The sequence below is a fragment of the Protopterus annectens genome, chromosome 1.part0 (genome assembly GCF_019279795.1).
Source record: "Protopterus annectens isolate FY-2018-M chromosome 1.part0, PAN1.0, whole genome shotgun sequence".
Lineage (NCBI taxonomy): Eukaryota > Metazoa > Chordata > Ceratodontiformes > Protopteridae > Protopterus > Protopterus annectens.
Genome location: NC_056725.1, coordinates 904,563,708 through 904,584,753, shown reverse-complemented (window position 1 = coordinate 904,584,753; position 21,046 = coordinate 904,563,708). Strand labels below are relative to the sequence as shown.

General features: G+C 38.6%; 1 protein-coding gene across 3 annotated transcripts in view; it reads left to right on the top strand.

Moving 5' to 3' along the window:
- Positions 1–21,046, top strand: part of COL12A1 (collagen type XII alpha 1 chain) — a 589,904-nt gene that overhangs the window by 522,415 nt on the left and 46,443 nt on the right. For all 3 annotated transcript variants that reach the window (XM_044063907.1, XM_044063925.1, XM_044063915.1), the window contains 3 exons: positions 7,478–7,531; positions 17,164–17,217; positions 20,174–20,245. In XM_044063907.1, the coding sequence (XP_043919842.1) occupies positions 7,478–7,531; positions 17,164–17,217; positions 20,174–20,245 (180 nt within the window). The remainder of the gene's footprint in view (positions 1–7,477; positions 7,532–17,163; positions 17,218–20,173; positions 20,246–21,046) is intronic.

Below are 21,046 nucleotides of genomic sequence, written 5' to 3'. Positions count from 1 at the left end.
TGGCCACACATGCCTTAAACTATCTAAAACACATCAACTATTTCTAACATGAGTTAGCCGAACAAATACTAGATGCAATGTGAAGACTGTTGATATCAGATACTTGTAGACAGCTAGAGGAACAGTTGTCCAACAGTCTTAAAATATTTACCCTCTTCATGTGCCTGCTATTCAGTGTGGCTTATGGAACAGCTCCAGCTCCCAGGAGAGGCATTATAATGAGGTGCTATGCCTGGCTCAGGCTTTTTGACTTTGCAATAAACTTTAAGACATCATTCATTAATGCTGATTTGATGGGTCCTCTCTCTGTAGATATCATTTGAAGGAAAAACTGGTAGAAAGATAACAAGAGAGCAAGAATTAATTTGCAGTGGGAGTCAATTTCATAGCACACAGAGAATTTTCTCAGTGATTCAAAAGGGTCTTACAGGTGCCTGCAGAAGTCACTGGGCCCCCTTCAATGGATACCACCACAGGGGGCAAAGATACTCTGCAATATTGCTGTTTCTATTACCCTTTTCAAGGTAGGTGACAGCAGCAGAATCCCTAAGGGCTTGCTTGACTGTTCCATTCTGGTGGCAGTCAGGGGGTGGGAGTGTCATCTCTCCCTACTCCAAGATGTGTGGATGAACATCATATAGGATAATCAGGTCAAGAAGGTGGTATCCAGAGGCTATGTAATTCCCTTTTCACAGATACCAAAACTGTCCCTCCCACCACTTTTGGATGTCTTGTCCAATCAGAAGCATGTGGCAAAGGCAGATGGTTCAAGCCATTCTATTGAAAGGACACATCCAGGTTGTCCCACCAGACAAGAAAGGGTACAGGATTTATACAAGATTCTTTTTGGTTCTCATAAAACCAAAGAACCCAGACCCATTCTAGATATCAATAGCCAAAATCTGTGTGCCAGGCAAACCAATTACTGGATGCTAATGAATGCAGTGCATCCTTCCATGCCTTCAAGAAGGAGATTAAATTAATCAACAAGGAATCAAAAAGTATATCAGATAATTATTGGAATTACTTTATCTTAACTAATAATTACCCACCTTCTGATGATGATAAGAAAATGATTCTGGAATCATCCAAACAAACTACATCCTCACTTAAATGGAGATTATACTCATGGAAATTTCTTAATAGAGTATTTTATACACCCCATAAACTAGAATTGATTAGTAAAGAAGATATATTGTTTTGGACATTTAAATTAGAAACCAAAGCATATTGGTCATATAAGTTCTATGATTGTATAGCTTTGGAACAATATTGGAAAATATTAATAATTTTCTTCAAATCCTGTTCTCTGATAAATTTGTTTTATCTAAATCTCTGATTTTATTTAACAATCTGATTCCTAAATGTGTCAGAAGACTTAAGTATCCTTTTTTATGGTCTATTTTGACAGTTGCTAGAAAAATCATAACCAGAAATTGGAAATCTGAATCTTCTCCTTCATTTACAGAATTCAAGAATGTTCTTGCTGAACTATGTCAGCTAGAAATGTTGACTACTAAATCTAGAACTATTAGAACATCTTATTCTTATAATCTGTGGCTGAATTTAAAAACTTTACTAGAGGGTAACCTACACTATTCCTAAGGGTGTTGTCAATTTGTTTAGCTGATTTTTAATTTGTTTATTAAACACTGATGTAAAATACTTTAGTTGTTGTTATACTTATTTGTAAAATTATTTTTTTTCTTTTTCTCCACACACAATTTCTTTAATGTATTTCTGAGTGTGAGTTTTGTATTGTTAAAACTTAATAAAATTTGTTAAAAAAAAGAAGGAGATTAAATATGCCTGTTAGACATACGCATGTATCTGCACATCAGAATTGCTAAAGCTTCCAGGAGGTTCTTACATTTCTGGGTCAGGGGCAGTCACTTACATTTTTGAACTCTGACATTTTGTCTCATCACAGCCCCTAGGATGTTCACTAAGGGCATGGGTGGGGGTCACCACTCACATGAGATTTTATGTTATTTGGATCTTTCCTTCCTAGATAACTGGTTTCTATTCACTTGAACCAGGGTGTCCCCCACAGAAGCATGCAGTTACTTAATCCATCTGTGTCTATCTCTAGGAATCACAAGAAACATGGATAAATTACAGTTGGAACACAGAGCCTGGTTTTATCACATGCCATCTGAACACCTTAAACAGAATAACCAGCCTCCTTCAAGACTGTATCCTTGCAATTTATTCTGTGGTTCATCACATTCTAGATGTCTGTCTTCACCAACAGCATTCTTAATTCTCAAGGGACTGGATGATGACAGCTACATTATTCCTAGTGCATCACACAAAATATTTCATGAGGGTATTACAGTAGATACTCAGGGTACAGTAGTCAGACAGAAAACAACATGGACCAATTTATCTGCATCTTTACTATCTGCAAGAATCACCTTCACTGGTGACTAGACAGTTTCCAATCTGATTATAGGAAAACCCTTTGTGTTACCCATCTGAATAGCCAATGTTGACCACAGATGCTTCTGTCCTGGGGTGAGGGGCATTGTTCAGAACAGATAGCCCTATCGGTAGGCTAATCTGCACATCAACATACTGGAGATAAGGGCAGTCCTCCTAGCTTTACAAGCCTTCCAAGATCTCCTTCCCAGGATGTTATCTCCATCCACATGGATAACATGTCAGTAGCTTGATATATCAACAACCAAGGTGGTAATAGATCTTATCCCCTGTGGCATGAGGCCATGAGAATGTTGAAATACGTGATCTCCACCAACACTTTCTGCTAGCAATTGCACATCCTTTATCAGATCAGCTGTCTGATGGACAGGCTCAAGAAGTGTATCCTTTTTCTTCACAAGTGGTTCCTCAATCCGCAAGTAGCATAGGCATTATTCTGTTGCTGGCAGAAACCATGTTGTGACCTCTTTGCATCCCTGACCAACATCATGTGTAACAACTTCTTTGTCCTTGTTCCCTTAAGGGGACAGACACAAGGGACAGTCTTCTTCTTCATCAGTGTCTGCTGTGTTCTCTGTATGCCATCCCCGTTCCACGAATGATGAAATTCCCACAGAAAGCAAGTTGTGCAGAATGAGAGTCATTCTCATAGGCCCATTCTGGAAATGATAGGTTTGGTTCCTCTTGCTGTGTTCTCATCTCAGGAAGAAGTCTGTGCTTCTGGGTCCACTCACCGATCTCTTTTCCCACCCATCTGACAGGACATGCCCCTACATTCAGTCCCATTTTTCTTACTGCATGATTTCTTCAAATCCACTAATGGCCAGGGATCCAACGTTTTTACCATAGGTGGTCCAGATCCTTACTGCTTCCCAAAAAGCATCTACACATAAAGTATGTGAGTTCAAATGAAAAAAAAAAACTTTCCGTTACGGGGTGTTTGGCATAGCTTATATTTATTTTTAGCCCCTATACTCCTTCAGTTTGAATTTTTTCTCCTCTCCTTGATGCATGTTCTGGTTTTTGCACAATTAAGGTCCACCAAGTGGCTGTTTACAACTTACATGAAAGATTTAATCTTCAATCTTTAGCTTCTCAAATGATACGTTAGGACTTTGTGGGTACAGCAGTGCTACTCCGTCTTCATATCTTGCACATAGCTGTAGGTGGTAATTTGTAAGGTTAATTTGTCAAGCACTGTGGAATCTAGAAGGAAATGCTGTATAAGAACAGGAGTTTGCGCACTGTCTCATAATGAAATTAAAACCAAACAAGCCAGTTTGACTTTATGACTTGTGCTTTTGAAGTTTAAGATGTTATCAGGAGCGGCCTTAGGTCAACTGGTGCCCTAGGCAAAAGGGCTACACGGCGCCACCTACCACACCATCTGGTGCCCCCATCCTGGTCTACCTACACCAAATAAATACTGGAAAAGCGCCCCTGCTACAGCGGCGCCCTAGGCAGCCACATAGTTGGCCTATGCCTAAGGCCGGCTATGGATGTTAGATCTACTGATTGGTTGGTGAGAAGGGTTGGAGAAGGCGAGCAGGAAAAGGAACACTTTAAGGAGTAATGGCAGTCCATTCTGACTAAGTGCCACAAGGCAGAGCTTGTATGTGGAAATGTACAAAATAGAGCTAATATGCATACGTATATGTTTCATACAGCATGCTAAATCTGGAGAGAGCTGTCTCCATTTGAGAGGTGATGTGATGAGATGATTATAGGGCTAATGTTAAATGGCACTGAATGTTGCTTTATTTTTACAGGCAGTTCTGATATGTCTTCATTTAACAGGGGTGAAGGTGGGTGGGGGACACTGCCAATCATCATTATCCTTCTAGAGAGGCAGATATGTAATTCAGTATAAAATGGAAGGAAGGAGTGTGGGAAGCTGATTAGTGAGGGCATACATGAGAAGGCTACTGAAAAAGAACATTCATACTCTGTGACACCTTTCTTCTTTTAATATACTAAATATACGTCTTGAGAGTAATGATAAAGTCAGCCTGAAGTACAAAACCAGATGTATCATAAGTGGTATTAGATTAAGGAATGGGTGCTTTCTGAAAGAATGAGTGCAGTCCTTCTAGGGTGTCATTGCCATCAGGGCTTGATTGTAAGAGTTTACATGCACTAGACAGTACTTCACCAATGTGACATTAAGTCCATTTTAACTAAAATACCATGTGACTTTCCCACCTGCAAGGCGCAGGGATCTATTTTGGAAAGGAAAAAAAATATTAGACTCAGAAATCTGGACAAAGAGAACCTGCAGTTAAAAAAGACAGAAATGAGGTCAAGGATTTATTTTATATTTTGAAATGAGGACGTTTACATCTGGTGTGTAATACAGTATGTATGCATCCACATGTGTGTGTGTGTGTGTGTGTGTGTGTTTAGTATGTTCTGAGCTGCCAGGTCATGAGGGAAAAAAAGTTTACTGTTGTCAAAATGACATTGACATTTCCTTACAGCTTGAGTTCATTTAACTATGTCTGAAGGATTTGTTTGGAGCCATTCAGTAAATAGAACATTATAAAGTTGGCAGGCATTGAAAATAGATAATTGGTATAAGACAGCTAATAAGATATCATGAAAACTAGGAAAAGACATCACAAGATGAGGAAAGGAAATGCTACAGTTAGCTTTTAAAAGATCAGTAAAAACAAATGTCCCCTCTGCAGAGCAAAGGCAGTATGTCTTGTCATACTCAAATTATCTGAACTCAAGAACATGCTTGCACAGCAAGTAGGGTTTTTGGCAGATGAACCTACAACACTCTTTTTTTGCATAAGAGTGAAGAAACACACAGGAATGGGTCAGATTCCAGAGGAGTTGCTCTCAGTGCAAGTCTGCCCTGATTCTAAAAGACTTGTTTTCAGTGTAAGTTACTTACTTCATTGTAATGCCTGCTATAAACAGGCTTGCACAGAGGGACCAAATTCCAAATTTGCTGTCAGTTTGCTCTCAGGGTAAGTGGTCACTTACCCTGAGAAAGTCTTTTGGAATCGGGCCCTGTGTCAGCACCTCCAGCTGGATGCTGTGGTTATCTACCATAAAGTTCTCATAAGCAAGGTAACAAAAGGTAATTTATAGGGTATAAGGTGAGAGATACAAACACACCTTTGGTGCAGTTACATGCCTGATACAAAAAGAGATGTCTGAGGCCAAGAAGATGTATTATCCTCTATGGACACCAACTTCTGTCGACACACTACATATGGGCCTACTGGAAACCAAAAGTTTGCTGTCATAATTTGCTAGAGTCAAGAGTGGTAACCCACACCCTTCTTACTTCATCCATGGGGAGCTGCATGATGCAAGGTGGTAGTATTGAAGATTGTCATGGTATGTCACAGCCATGGTGGTTCACAAGCAGGTTGCTTTCTTATGAAGAAAGGATACAAGATCTTAGGACAGAAGATAAGGAGTTGCTCTTCTTTGTCATGTAGTGCCTTCTGTAAAATAGTTATAAAATAAAAATCAAGATGGGACATTCATATGACATAACAAATTGAGTTTTGAGGGCCACATCCAGAAAGAAAAAAGATGTTGTAGATTCCAATTCAGAAGAGTTCAAACTGTGATGCCGTATCTATAACAGAAATTTTTTAGGCAGGCTGAAAGATCTCGGCATTTATTTTCTAGTGATATGATGCATGAGATAGATGAAAAAAGCTGCATAATTACCTTAAATTAATACATAAGGAAAAAAGAAATAAATACAAAATCTGTGAGAAAGCAATACAGGTGAGATATTGGAAAATGAAAAGGTATTGCCAGGTAGATGAATCAGTGGTGATGTAAATAAGCATTTCTTTACATAAAAGGTTGTGCTTTTTTGGAACAGCCTCATTGCAGAGTATAGAGGGTTTATGGGCTTGAGTGGACAATGCCAGATAGTCCATCCTAGGTGGCAGAGAGGTGGCTAGGCTTATCACATTAGTGACATCTACAAGTGAGTGAGTGATTACCAACAGAAGAGGCTGGGCAGGCCTGTTTATTTGAGTAAAGACTGGTGTGATATGGAAGTAGATGTGTGTGGGAGCATGGATATTTCATCCCATCTGGCTTGCCATTGAGAGTCTGCAAACTGCCAAATGGAGAGAAGTCAGGAGGGAAAGGCATGAACCTCTTGTGGACCAGCATCTGGCCTGCTGCATGACTGATGCCCAACTCTCAATTTCCAAGGCGAGTAAATGAGCCGACAAGACCCTTCTGTTGGGAACAGATGGGCCAATGGTCTCTCACCTAGTACAGGCATTTCTAGCTGCAACCCATGGAAGGAAGAAACAAGCCAATGGGGCATAGGAATGGAAGCAACTGTGTACTAAAAATAAGCTTTTAAATGTATATAGTACACTCAAGAGAACACTAAAAGGAAAATTGTAAAGGTGCTGTTGATCTCTACCATCTGGAGTAAAAAGTTTAAGGACAATATCACCTGCTTGTTATTATGCCACAAAAGAATGAAGCAAGTTTTATGAGCTATTTAAAGTTCTAAAAGTGTCCATAAAGTAGGCTGTTGGACCCACATATGAAAGACATAACCATGTCTTAAGAGAGCATATGAAATATAAAACCACAAAGCTATAGCTCTTTGCTGTAAATTTGAGACTTTCACAAAAATAAGAGAGAAATGTAGAAAGCTTAAAGCCAGCTAGAAGTTTATTTTTATTAGACATAAGATGTTTTTTTTTTAAATCACTCTGCATCAATAATTCACTGCATTTCAATGATTAGCCAAGCATGTGACATTGATTTCTAAGACCTAATAAAAAGGAGACTGGAATATATGAAACACATGAGAAGTCCATCATTCATTAAGGGGAAAAAACAGAAATGCACATTTTGGAAACTGTACTAAAGTTTAATATAATGTTGCATGAAGCATAATACAGAAAGAACTTTAAACAGTTGCATGTTTTTTGTGCACATTGTTATGATTGTAAAATGAGCAACAGTATGTGTTCTAAGTCAATACGTTAGGAGATGATCACTTTTAATATTTGCAACTTCTTTTGCTTTACAGGGACTTCCAGGCCCAGTAGGCCCAGGTGGCCCTCAAGGCCCAGGAGGAGATCGGGTAGGTATTAACTATGCTCCCTTCACATACTCTGTATCATATATACTTGCGAGAGTCACAGGTTTGTTCATGGATTACAGACTCTAATAACTCAAAATGTTTTACCGAAACAATACACAACACAAAACATCGCTTGAAGTGTTTTTGTATCTCTACCACCATAGTATTACAACAGCAATAACGTTCTTCTGGAGTAATGTTTCTGTTGAACTGCATTTAAAATCCTCCAGAACAAGTAGAGAAATAATCTGTTATCTGGAAACAGTGATCCCATTTTTCCTTTGCATATTTAAAGGAATTCCTTATCTGGTTTTGTCCATATCTTAAGCATTTAATTTGGTACAGCTGTGCAGAACAGACCCAGCTGCATGTACTTGTTTTTGCAGTTCTGGAATTGCTTTGCTTCATAGCACTGTTTTTCCATGCAAAAATTGTATGTCTTGTTACAGTTAAACATTATGGACAATCCCAAAATCTTTATTTGTTAATTGAAAGAAGTGTCTGTTTACAGAAAGGTCACATTTAATTATTCAGGTAAAATGGATTATTATACCATGACCCCCCATTAATATTCCAAACTGTGCACACTGATTGGTCAGCGTGCACGTTGTAAATCGACTTATACTAATGGAAAAAGGTCCGGTCGCCCAGACTTTTTCCATTAGTATAATTCTTTTTTAAAACACTGTCTTGCTATATTAAAGGAGTTTAACGTAGCGAGACAGGTTTAAAAAAAGCAACGGAGATCTCCGTTGCTTTTTTTAAAGCTGTCTCGCTATGTTAAACTCCTTTAACATAGAGAGACAGTGTGTAAAAAGCAACGGAGATCTTGCTTTCTCTGTTGCTTTTTTTTTAAACCTGTCTCGCTATGTTAAACGGATTTAACATAGCGAGACAGCTTTAAAATAAGCAACGGAGATCTCCATTGCTTATTTTAAAGCTGTCTTGCTATGTTAAACCCATTTAACATAGCAAAACAGTTTGTAAAAAGCATCGGAGATCTTGCTTTCTCAGTTGCTTTTTTCAAAACTGTCTCGCTATGTTAAATGGGTTTAACATAGCGAAACAGCTTTAAAATAAGCAACGGAGATTGTCCATTGCTTTTTTTAAAGCTGTCTCACTATGTTAAAGCCATTTAACATAGCAAAACAGTAAAAAGCAACAGAGATCTTGCTTTCTCCATTGCTTTTGCCCACAGCTCTGATGTACTGCGTAGGCATACACATGCGCAGTACATCAGAACTGCCTCAAAATACCAGACAGCTGCGGAAGGGCAGCAAGGATGCATTATACAATGCCATTATTTAAGAAAAGTAATTTTTTTTTTCTTAAGTAATGTCATTGTTTAATAGCAATAACCCACTTCTGGGTGTGGGTAATGCTGGATTTACACACGGTTGGCTTTTTTGGCCACTCGGGCTACGCCTCATGACCAAACCACGCCAACCGTGGGTAAATCCAGCATTACCCACACCCAGGCGTGGGTTATTGCTATATCATTACATTTCAGCAGAAGTAATCCTGACAAGAAAATGATGGCAGTGATGCACTTTTAAATACTGATTTCCCAAGAGGTGTTTTCAGCTTATTTTTTCCCATTTAGCAGACTGCCTTTATCAGTCACTATTTCACTCTTTTTATGTTTGTTCAAAAGGCACTTAACACCTGCTTTTGATGCAGCTGCATCCCCACTCATACCGCTCAACTGTCTAGATTTTGGCAGAATGCCCAGATTTTTGCCTCACATTTTTGGCCTATTCCTCATAAAATGTGTGGTTTTCTGGCAAGCCACTGGGGATTGAAATAACTAAATAATATTGTACATTTGAGTTTCAGACTTAATTTCCTTCAGAAAATACCTGCTAAGGCAAATATGGTTATTCTAGCAACTTTCTAAGTCTATAAAAGCAATATTTAAAATCTGTTCGTATTTTTGAGATTTTGTCCCCCATTGTTTTAGGCTTTGTCCAGATTTCTTGTGCTACGAGGTTGAGAGGTATGATCCCCATCTTCACCATCACTATAGTCTCAGGAGCATACAAGGCTTGTTTCTTCTCTAAAGCATTTCAGTGTTTAATTTACTTTATGGTATGTGTTATTTCTTACAAAAAAAAAAACAATGAATGGAAATTTTGGTTTATACACTTACTTATTCTAAAGAGACACACATAGCCAGCAACAGTTCTTTTCTATGGTACTTGAAGAAGTATGACCTGTTTAAAAAGGAAACCGCTCTAGCAGAGGAGTGGTTTTAATCAATGACTTGTGAGGTACATGCTATACTACAATGCAATCTTGGCCCATCCATTTCAGATTCATTTAAACAATTCAATAAGATTATTTAGTAAAACAGACAGTTACAGTTCTGTAAATTAATATGTCTGGATTAAATATCTCTATTTTTGTTAAGTTGTTGGTAAAACTGAAAAACAATGTTTTTATAGATTTTATAATGCTAAACAGTGTGAGAAACGTCTGTAGCCACTGGGCTAGGAGGTTCCATAGGTCTGGTACCTGAAAGAAAAATGAATGATAACCTGAGGAGTCTGTGCATACCTTGGAACCTCTGCAATCCTCAGAAATTCAGAATACAGGGCCCTGGAAGGTCTGTATGGGGCAGGGAATTCTTTCAGGTAAGGTGAACACAGATTATGCAAGGTAAAATGGAATAATACCAAAACTTTATTAATGCTAGACAGTTATACTGGTTGCTAGTGTAAATCTCACATAAATGGCATAATATTTTGATAACAGGAAGTGCTGGGTGGTAGTCTGGTTGTGGAAGGACAATTCCAGTAATCCAGCTATGAAGAGACCAGAGCATGCACATCCACAGAAAATTCCTCAGTGGTTACAGACATGTGGTCCTTGACTGCCAGTGTTACATTGTGAAGAAAACAACAAATACGTTTTATTCATTTATTTATTTATTGACTGATTGATAATTGTTTACTGGGAAAATTCGACTGGGCACTGGTGCGCTTTTTCAGTGGTGGCCGAGGGAGAAAAGCTCCAAGGTAACAGTTTAATGCAATCAATGTTTACAGTAACAAATGTTGTAATGCATTTTATTTTATTTATTTATTTATTTTATTTTACATTTGTTTACCGGGAAAGTTTGACTGGAGCAAGGTCCATTTACAGAGGAGGCCCAGGGCGAAAAGCTCCATAACATAATGGTACAATTACAACAAATGACAAAAAAAATTGTGTACAGAGGCATATATACAACTCCATGTCTTTATATGACAACACAATCCACGAATGAAGGACATTTTCTATACAGTGGCATATATACAGTCTAGGAGATTTTTTGTACCTTAGTTTGATTTGAGCAAGCTCATTTTCAGTGAATACATAGCATAGTAGTCAGTATGATAAAAATTGTTTTGATATTCACAAACATTAAAATACAAGCATTGTATTCAGAATTTATAGATAGAAGAGTGGTGTATAAGATAGGTGGGTAGGAGCAGTTTAACAAATACATTAGAGTGAGGTATTAGAGGGGATAAGCAAGTTTAAGTGTTAATAGAAAAGCAGGGATGGAATAATTTGGTTGTCCTAATTAGAAGTAGGAATAGAAGTTTAAGTACTATAATAAGGTAAAGTATTAGAAGGGGAAAAGCAGGTTAAGTGATTTATTGTTTAAGGGAGGTATAGGAAGATGAATGCAGGATGTTAGGAGAAGATATGTCTCAGATGATGAGCAGGGACAAAGCCAGGAGGAAGAGAGGATGTCTTTTAGTAATGGCTTCAAACAATGAAAGTGTGAGATAGCCTTGACTTAATTTTATTCCAAGTTCTAGCTGCATTATTGACACAGAGACTGAACCCAGCAGACCTTTGTGGTTTTTAGATGGTAAGTAGTTGTTTATGATTTGACCAAAGGGGAAGGTTTGGTAGATGATATTGGAGTATAGGGATTATTGCCAAGCAGGAAAATGGGGGATAGATCATTTTTTGGGTTAAGATGAGCTGGATATAAGATAGGTGATGAGGAAGTTGGAGCCAGTTAAATGTTTTAGTGGTAAACAGTGATGGGTCTGGTAGTGTTTTTGCAAGCACATCTGGCAACTTTGTTGCAGCATTTTTCAAGTTTAGAATTGAGGCTTGTAAGATGGTCATGATGAATAAATTGGTAGTAAAGCCAAGCCTTTTGCTCTGATAAATAATACAGGATATCAGGGCTGGAAAACTGAGTTTCTAAAGATGGTATGAATTGCCATGGTGACAGTTAAGCTTTAACTGATTACCACACATAAAGCTCAGGATGACCTTCAGATCATCTGCGGGACTATTAACAATTTGATATTTGTTCTCAATTGAAGAGAGGTATAGCAATGATAATATAAACATCAAATAAGATTTCTCAGTGGATTCAAATGCACAAAAAATAACAATACACACCAAGCTGAACTCTATGGAAGTACAAAATCATTATGGAAGTATAAAGACATCTTAACTTCAGACACAGCCCCCTGCACTTGTCCCAAAAGTTACGATGTAGATAAACTATAACTGTTACCAGAGATTCCTCTATTTGTCCAAAGATGCTTCAGTAGGATTCCATGGTCAACCATGTCTAATGCTGAGGAGAGATTAAAGCAGACTAACACAGAGTAGTACCATTGATCTCTTGACAACAGAAGATAGTTTAATACCATAGCAAGAGCAATGGTCATGGCTGAAAAGGGTCAATAGACCAGTGCACTTACCAGGTGAACAACCAGTAAACAAATAAATAAATCTGAATGCCATATCTTGTTCATAAACTAGACTGAAATGGGTCAAAAACTTCATATTCCCAAATAATAGAATGAAGCTGAGCAGATAACACTTTCTTTATAACCTTGCCAACAAGTGGCAGGTTAGAGACAGGGCAGTAATTGTCAAGCGCATTAGATTCAGCTGTGTATTTCTTCAAGAGCTAGACACATAAGCCCCTCCATTATAGGTTCATAGGTTGGTACTAGGCTATCGACCCTAGGGCCTATACAAGCCTAGCCAAAACAATTCCCTGGCTATTTCTTCCCACACTATTTACTTCCCTGGACCCCTGCCTAGCAGTGCGACTGATGTGATCCCCAGGGTGAATTTCCTTTCCCCCATCCAATCATCAAGGTTGCTTTTGAAGAGGGCAAAAGAGGTGCTCTGCTTGACATGTATGGGCAGTCTATTCCAGAGTCTGGAGAGTCTCTGGGTCAGGAACCTATCCCTCCAGCATGTTTTGTTTATTGTGATGACAAGGTTTAGATCCCTGCAGCATGTGGCTCTGAGGGATTGGGATTTCTTTAGTGTAGCATGTCCAACAGCTCTGGGTTTGACATGGCCTTGTATGTTAAGCAGAGATCACCTCTGAGTAGATGATATGCGACAGAGTATATCTGGACTTCTTTAAGGCGGTCAGCGTAGGGCATCTGCTTTAGGCTTGTGATTTTTACATTGAGGTATTTCTGTGGCCTTTCCAGTTGTTGCAGATGTCTTGAGAGTTACATACCAAATGGGGCGCTGTATTCTATAATGGGCCTAATGAGGGATGAGTACAGTGGGACAATGACCTCCTTTTTTTCTGGGTGAAAAGCCCTTAGTGATGAGGTGTGTCACATAGAAGGATTTCCTGACTGTTGTGGCGATGTGGTTATCGAAGGTGAGACCACTATCCACCTGTATCCCTAAGTCTCTTATCACACTTTCAGTGTTTAGTGTACTGCCACCTATGTGGTAATTCACGGGTACATGTTTTTTTCCCAAAGGGGATAACTATACATTTCTTGGCACTGAGCTTGAGCCCATGGCTCTGGCACCAAGCATCTGTTTCTGTAAGGCCCTTTTGTAGAGTTTCCACATCATTTGGGGCTTCAATAATGTCTCCCAGTTTACAGTCATCTGCAAACTTTGTTAGCCAGAGTCCCTTAGTGTTGGCCTGTACTTCAGAAAAGCAGATGCCAAACAAGAGCGGTCCCAGGACTGAACCCTGAGGTACTCCACTTGTCACTTGTATGGAGCTGGATTTGGAGTCGGTTACTTTTACAGTGTGGGTTCTGTCAGTAAGCCAGTTGGCAACCCATCAAGTGACATAGGGATTAACGCCCAGCTTAGTAAGTCTATCTATGATTCCAGAGTGGAGGATGGTGTCAAAGGCCTTGGCGAGGTCCATATAGGCTGTGTGGACCACCTTACTCTTGTCCTTGGCTCTGGAGACTGATTCAAAGAAGTCAGTCAGGTTCAGGAGACAAGATCGGCCCTTCACGAACCCAAACTGGGTGGGGCCCAGTGTTTGAAGGTTGCCAATGTCTTTGTTTATAAGTTCCATGATAATATGTTCCATGGCTTTGCAGATCAGGCTCGTCAGACTGATAGGGCAGTAGTTCCCGGGATCGAAGGTGGATCCCCCCCCTTGTGGAGTGGGATAACTGTAGCTGTGCGCCACTCAGTGGGCATGAAGCCTGAGGTGAGGCTATGATTAAACATGACACTTAGATGAGGTGCCAGTTCATTTTGTAATTCATGTAATACACAGCCCGGGATGTCATCTGGTCCCATGGATGCTGTATTCTTAGCTTTGGAGAGTGCATTTTTTACCTGTGTGGCCGTTATTACCAGAATTTAGCGATCTTTTGGTATTGAGATGGGCCGATTAGGGGGCGAGAGGTGGGTGAAGTTGGCACTGAATTGATCTGCCAGGATATTGGCAATATCCTTGGGATCAGTATATTTAATGCCATTCTATTGTAGCTCAGAGCAGATCTGAGCATTGCCATTTAGATTCTTGACATAGTTATAGAATGCCTTGTGGTTGTCTTTGAAATTGTTGGCAATTTTATTTTCATAACTAGCTTTGGAGGATTTTGTGAGGGATCTCAGCTTCTTACTGAGGCTGGTAAGGGAGTTTTTTGCATCCTGGGATTTTCCTCTTTTCTGCAACAGTTTCTTCCTTTTGTTGTAAGTAGTTTGTTTATGGCAGGGGACCACCAGATTGTCTTCCTTTTCTTGGAGGAGAGCATCTTGGTTCTATTTGGGATGGCATGATTCATGCATGAGTGGATGTGCTCATACAGTGCCGTAGTGTAGGACACAGCAGTCGAATTTTCAGTTCCCATCTGCATGGGTGCCATGAAGTTTGTCACTTCTGACTTGTGTAGCATGAAGTTGGCTTTGGAGAAGTTTTTTATGGAGATTTCCTTACTGGGGGTTGGGATGTGGATATTAAGGGTGATTAGCTTATGGTCAGACCTGATCATCGAGGTGGTGACCATAGATGGGGAGCATCGATTTCCCATGTTGGTAATGACCAGGTCTAGGATATTGGAGCCCCTGGTGGGACTATTTATTAGTTGATCCAGGGCGTTGGAATTTATGAATTCCAAGAACCGTTGGGCAAAGGTGTTGGTACACAAGTAGTTTTCCCAGTTTATGGCAAGGTAGTTGAAATCACCCAGTATTAGGGTGTTTGGTTGTATCTTAATATTTTCCAGTATGTTTAGAAAGGTGTAATGAGAATCTTGGGGCATGGTGGGCGATCTGTAGAAAGCTACAATTTGGATTATAAGTGTTGGGAAAGCATATAGGTCAGAGAAGTCATTGATAAATAATTGGTCCCAGCCTTTCAAGGTCTGCCTGAACCTGTTGAACTGGGCAAGAGTCCATTCCTCAGGTTGCTGGGTGAATACTTGAAACTACAATCAGGAGTTCAGTGTAAGTGGTGATCTGAAACTTTGTTACTAACGAGTGCAGTCGTAATGATCATTAAGAGTAGTCCTTGAGCTTATCATGGCTGGAGATGCAGACTAGAGGGATCCAAGCTTAGCTGCAAAACGTCATTTGGCCAGTTCACATTTTTCAGCTGTAGAAGCTCTCTGAGTATTCAGACAAAGAAGATTACACAGCATGGTAATCAGATGAGTTGCAAAAGAGCTCTCTCATGACCATGCCTCTCAACTGTCCAGATTTTTGTGGAATTTCCAGATTTTTTACTCATAATTTTGGTCAGATCCTTAAAAAATGTGTGGTTTTCTGGCAAATAATCAAAGATTAAATGGTGTGCATCTGAATTTCAGATTCCTGATCCTTCAGAAAAGGCATGCTAACAAAGCAACTATTATTCTATCAAGTTTCTAAGTTCAGTAGAGCAATATTTAAAATCTGTCTGATTTTGGTTGTTTGTCTGTCCATTAGTTTTGGCTTTCTCCAGATTTCTTCCACTTAGAGGTTGAGAGCAATGCTCAGGACAGACATGCTGACTTCATTTGAGTGATCTCTGCATGATGGAGAATGCAGTGCTCATCAAGACTGAGCTTAACATCCATGAGGCCAGTCCTGTGCCATTTACACTCAAGCTTCCATATGACTCTTCTTAAACCAAGAAGATCAGCATCAAACCATTGATGATGTGGAAACAGGTGAATCAGACATAGATGAACTGGTACAAATGAATCAAGAGAGTTTTGCAGCCTTATTGGAATGGAGGAGTAAACTGATAAATTGATACAGCACTGAAATTCCTAAATTTTCTAAGTAAAAGATCAAGAGACCATAGCTGGAGCAAGTTACATGCATAATGAACTGACTGGAAATCAGATCAAGAAACAGGTTCTACTGCCAAAGCAAGGGTCGTTATGCAGATTTGGAGCACCAAATCTAAGAAATACCCTAAACAGTGAGTCACATATGTAACTACCTGACTATAACATGATATCTACAGCTTTCCTTCGAACTAACAAGCAAACATGCCAGTGTGATTAGATGACAGCTTGCTAGCTCGTTAAGCTTTAAGGAAAGTTCTGTTTTGATCACAAGAAGACATGCCAGGGTGTTAAGTAAATGACCAACGTAGCCTTACTGATAATTCTGTTGAGATGTCAGGGAAAAATGGCAGGCTGATCAGGAGGATGTAAATGGTACTTCATGAAACGCTTTATGGTACTTCTTTCCCGAGGAGGAGAAGTGACACCTTTGGTTTTACAACTGCCACCTGGAGGAATGCAAACTGTGTAACAGTAGACAGGCAGAATGTGTGTAGGCATTGTGATATTTCGTTATTAGCAGAAAACAACAACAAAATACATAAGCCTAGGAATTGCTCAGTGGTACCATTGTGGTGGATGTCATTACCGTAGCACGATCGCAGATCACACTTAGTAAGGATTTAGTTTTCCCATTCAGTAACAACCTACAGAGACACCTGACACACTTTGGTTATCCAGGGCATGACATCTGAAATATTTTAACTTTATGTTATGAGGTGTTGCAGTAACATTTCAGATAGCTATGAAAAGTGTTTAGGACCAATGGTTGCAATGGTAAAAAAAAGGACTGTTAGGAGACAGAGATGCAACTGGAGACCAGGAGAAAGAAGAGCAAGAGAACAAGAGGGCAGAAATATATTTTTAATGACCACTGGTATCTACATGTATCTTTTAACAATTAGAAGAGACATTTATTGTAGGTAGTCCAGCACAAATATCTCACATGGAAAGAAATTGTGATGTCAGACTATCAAGTAAGCATAAGCGTGGCAGCTTAACAGTAAAAAAAAAAGTTTATCGACAGACTTTTTTGTCTTCATCTTTGAAGTGTTGATCTCATACTTAATTTTTGAGTATGACCTTTCTAATTATCTTTTCCTACAGGGATTCCCAGGTAAACCAGGGCCCACCGGACCACCAGGATCACCAGGGCAAATGGTATGTGCATTCATGTAATTATTATCAAAGCAAACTTGATAGAATGACTAATATTTAGGTTAAAGTATGATGTTTATATAAGCAAATCCTTAGTTTCAGCTTTCTGTAACTATGAAAAATTGGCAAAAAGTTCTGCATTGACAGTTTTCATACTTTTCTCATCTGTATAATGCTGTTATTTTTAAGTAACAGCATACTGGCATAATGTGTGTCTGATAAGACAGGATGATGACAGGAGTAGATTGTGTTGCAGTCGCTTTGAGGTGCCTGGACATGATTTGGGTCAAAGGAATTACATTAATGCACTGGTTACAGGAAAAAAATTGCATTCATTTAATATTGCTTTAAGTCTTTTAAGTAGTTAAGTAATAACGTATGTGGATACCAAATTAGGTTGCAGCTTGATTACTGTTCATTTAGAGAGTGCCATTTCTTTTATGAAAGATCATTAAACTAGATTTATTCTAGTCTCAGAGCAACAGTGGTGGTTTTAGACTACTGCTTACACCTCTTCTGTTAGAGCAATAATTTTACAGAGTCTTTAGTCAAACTGTGTGTGTGTGTGTGTGTGTGTGTGTGTGTGTGTGTGTGTGTGTGGGGGTGGTGGTGGGGGGCTTTTTTTAATAAAATACATTTTATGTGAGTCATGTCAAATATTTTAAATGCAGTAAAGCCAGGGGTGCAGATTCCATTCCAGCATTAATTCTGAAAAAAAGCCACCCTATGAGAGCTCCTATTTTAAAAAGTAGGAATTCTAGCAAGCAGCCATTCATTGCTGAGTGCTGTTTGTAGTCCCAGTGATAACTACCAAGAACTTCTCATTTAATCTGTTTTTGCACAAAAGGGAGTGAGTCCTGCTTACAACAGGAATAGATGCATTGATTACTCAAGATTGGCATAATTGGGGATCTGATAGTAGATCATGTAGGAGAATCAGACATAGTAACAGCTATAAGCATTATTTTATAATGAGGTTGGCATTAACATCTACATTAAATGTATCTTTTGTTTGATCATAAACACAAGCAGTTGTATGGCTTCCATTGCAGGCTCCTTCGAAATGTAAAAAAAAAAAAAAAAAGTACAGGGTCGAGAGATCCCATTGATGTATCGTGGGCAAAGAAAGGACAATGCAGTAATACAGTTTCCAAATTTTTAATGCTTTACTAATTGTTAGATTCTTACTTAGAAACTTTTATCTCACCATGAAAAAAGAAAGCACTGTATATAGCAGGTGATAAAGGAACCCTTAATATGCAGCCTGACAAGGCATACTCTTATGGTTAAAAATAACAATCATATGGGAGCTGTGGAATTTTGTACTGCATCAGAGCAAGTACTTTCAAAAGAAAACTTCAGTGATCTAATCAGAAATGTTCAGTAGGTTGGGAATGACCATGATCTGTAGTGGCCTATTGTTGTTCCACTCTGCTAATTTTCAGTAGTGAAATCATTAAAGCATAATGTACCATTGATGCACGTGGTTGTATGGTTGCATGAAGCAAAGGTACATTGCAGAGGTGGAAGTGCTGATGTCTAATTTTGATGTTGTTTTAGATTGCCACTTAAATAATCTTTTAATTTTTTTTATTTATACATAGTCAAGATTTTTAACAATTTCTATGTCAGACGTAATAGAAGGAACCTTGACTTACTATAAAACAGGCCTAACAATGAGTTTGTTTTGAACAGTATTTGTACCCCAAGATAAAATGATTTATAAATTATGGAAATAGATCATTTAGGCTGCTAGATATACAACACTAGGATATTGCTCTAAACTGTGCCTGATTTCTGCCTCTTTTTTTTGTCCTGTTCATTTGATGTTCTCCTAAATCACTGAGGATTACAGTCAATAATGCCAGACATTAGTATTTTATACTTATTCTTCTGGAACATATGTGTTAATGCAAAATCCATTGTTCAGTCAACATTTTATGTGACTTAGAGTAATGTTTAAAATTACCCTTAAGTCTGACATTTGGCCTCCCCATTAGTTTTTACTTTCTCCAGATCTTAGACTCATTTACATTGATGTGCTAGGGCTATATGGTTACGCAGCTCTGCAAGCTGCTGGTTTTATTGTACAATGCATGTTTATACTTTCTCAGTCTTTGGCATAATGAGAGCTTGGATTGTTTTCAAATTTGGTGTAATGACTGCACTAACCTCTAAGATTTTCATAAATCCCATTATGCATATGTGCAATGAAGGCTGGTGGAAAGCCTTTTCTTTGGGATCTCTTATGTTTCATATAGACTCACTAGCTTAGTGAACCATGTTGCCCTCAGAATAAATCGTTTTGAAATCTGGTTCATAAGATATACAGTAATGGCATTTCATTTGAAGTTTTTTTTCATATTAGTTTATTGTTATGTGAGAGATTGTTGAATAATCTTTATTCCTGGAGTTGCTGTATACATCATAAGATGTTTAATGGAGTTTTTAGCTTGCTATAAATCCTACTTATTGGAATGCCTTCCTTACATGTTTCACATACATTTTATTTCTGTTATTTATTTTGCCTTGGTAAGGCTATCACTCAGAAGTGCATGTTAAAGGTAACTGGCTTGGTGATCGTTGTTCAGAGTCATGTGGTAGCAGAACTTAGGAAGTGTGAGCCAAATGCAGCTAGCATTTGGCTTGTCACTTAAAATCTAAAATTAAACTGATCTATATTACTTAATTTAGAAGGGTCATTCTGTTGCAAGTGAAATACACTTAGGGATAATGTTTGTGATCAGTGAATAAAGATAAGTTAATCTTAATATGCTAAAATGTGGCAAGTATTGCATATAAATAATATAATGCTAAAATGGAATTAGTACTTGTTATTACAAGATGACAAAACTAATTATACCAGGTATTTCACTTATGAGAACAATCAGTAAGTACTGAAGCTGGTGAAAAGTATAAAATGCATATTTATTTATAACTTAATTTTCCTGTCATACAGGGTACCCCAGGAGCTCCAGGAGTGGCAGGTCCTCCTGGAAAACCAGGACAAGAAGGACAACCAGGATCACCAGTAAGTGGACAACAAAGTGCCCTTTTCTTTTGTTAGGGAATGACCATTCTGCATTTGTTTTAAATAGCTATTATAAGCAGTTTATTCAGGCCCCGGAAATGAAAGTGTAACTTGAAAATTCCATTTTGTATTCAGAATCCCAAAGTCATGCCATGACACACAGGTTGTGTGTTTGTGTGGGCGTGTTCCCTGTGATTGGTTGGCACTCCATTCATGATTAGTACACAGCCTTGTACCCACTGAGTGATTAGACAGTCTGTTGGCCTCCTCCAGCCCTGAAAGAATAAGTGAATTAATGAACCTTATAATGTTACCCTAGACCTACTAGACATTTAAAAATGCATACATCTCTGCAGTTGTCACCATTTGCACCATTAATAAATGCTGTTGCCCTCTGCAACTGTGAGAATGGTGTTCTTTTTGTTTGACGACCAAGCTTGTTTCTAAACAATTTATTTACAAATCAGTGTTGCAAACATTAGATTAGTTATCGCAGTCTGGCTTCCTTCCAGGTTCCACGTACAGTTACAGTGTTTACCTCATTAAGAAAAGCCCTTCCTTTCATTTATTTTATCATCTCTGCAAGATGAGCCCAATTCTCTATTTGGAATCAGGTGAAAGAGTTATTTTGCCAGTAGCATATACTGAATGGGGACATGCAAAGCTCTGTCTTTTGGAGTGAGAGTATACGGCAAGATATTTAAGTCAGTACTCTTTAATTATTTAACTGTAGACCTTTGATTTATATATAACAGTGTACCCTTTCATAATGAGTAATTTGTTTGGCATTATATGAACAAA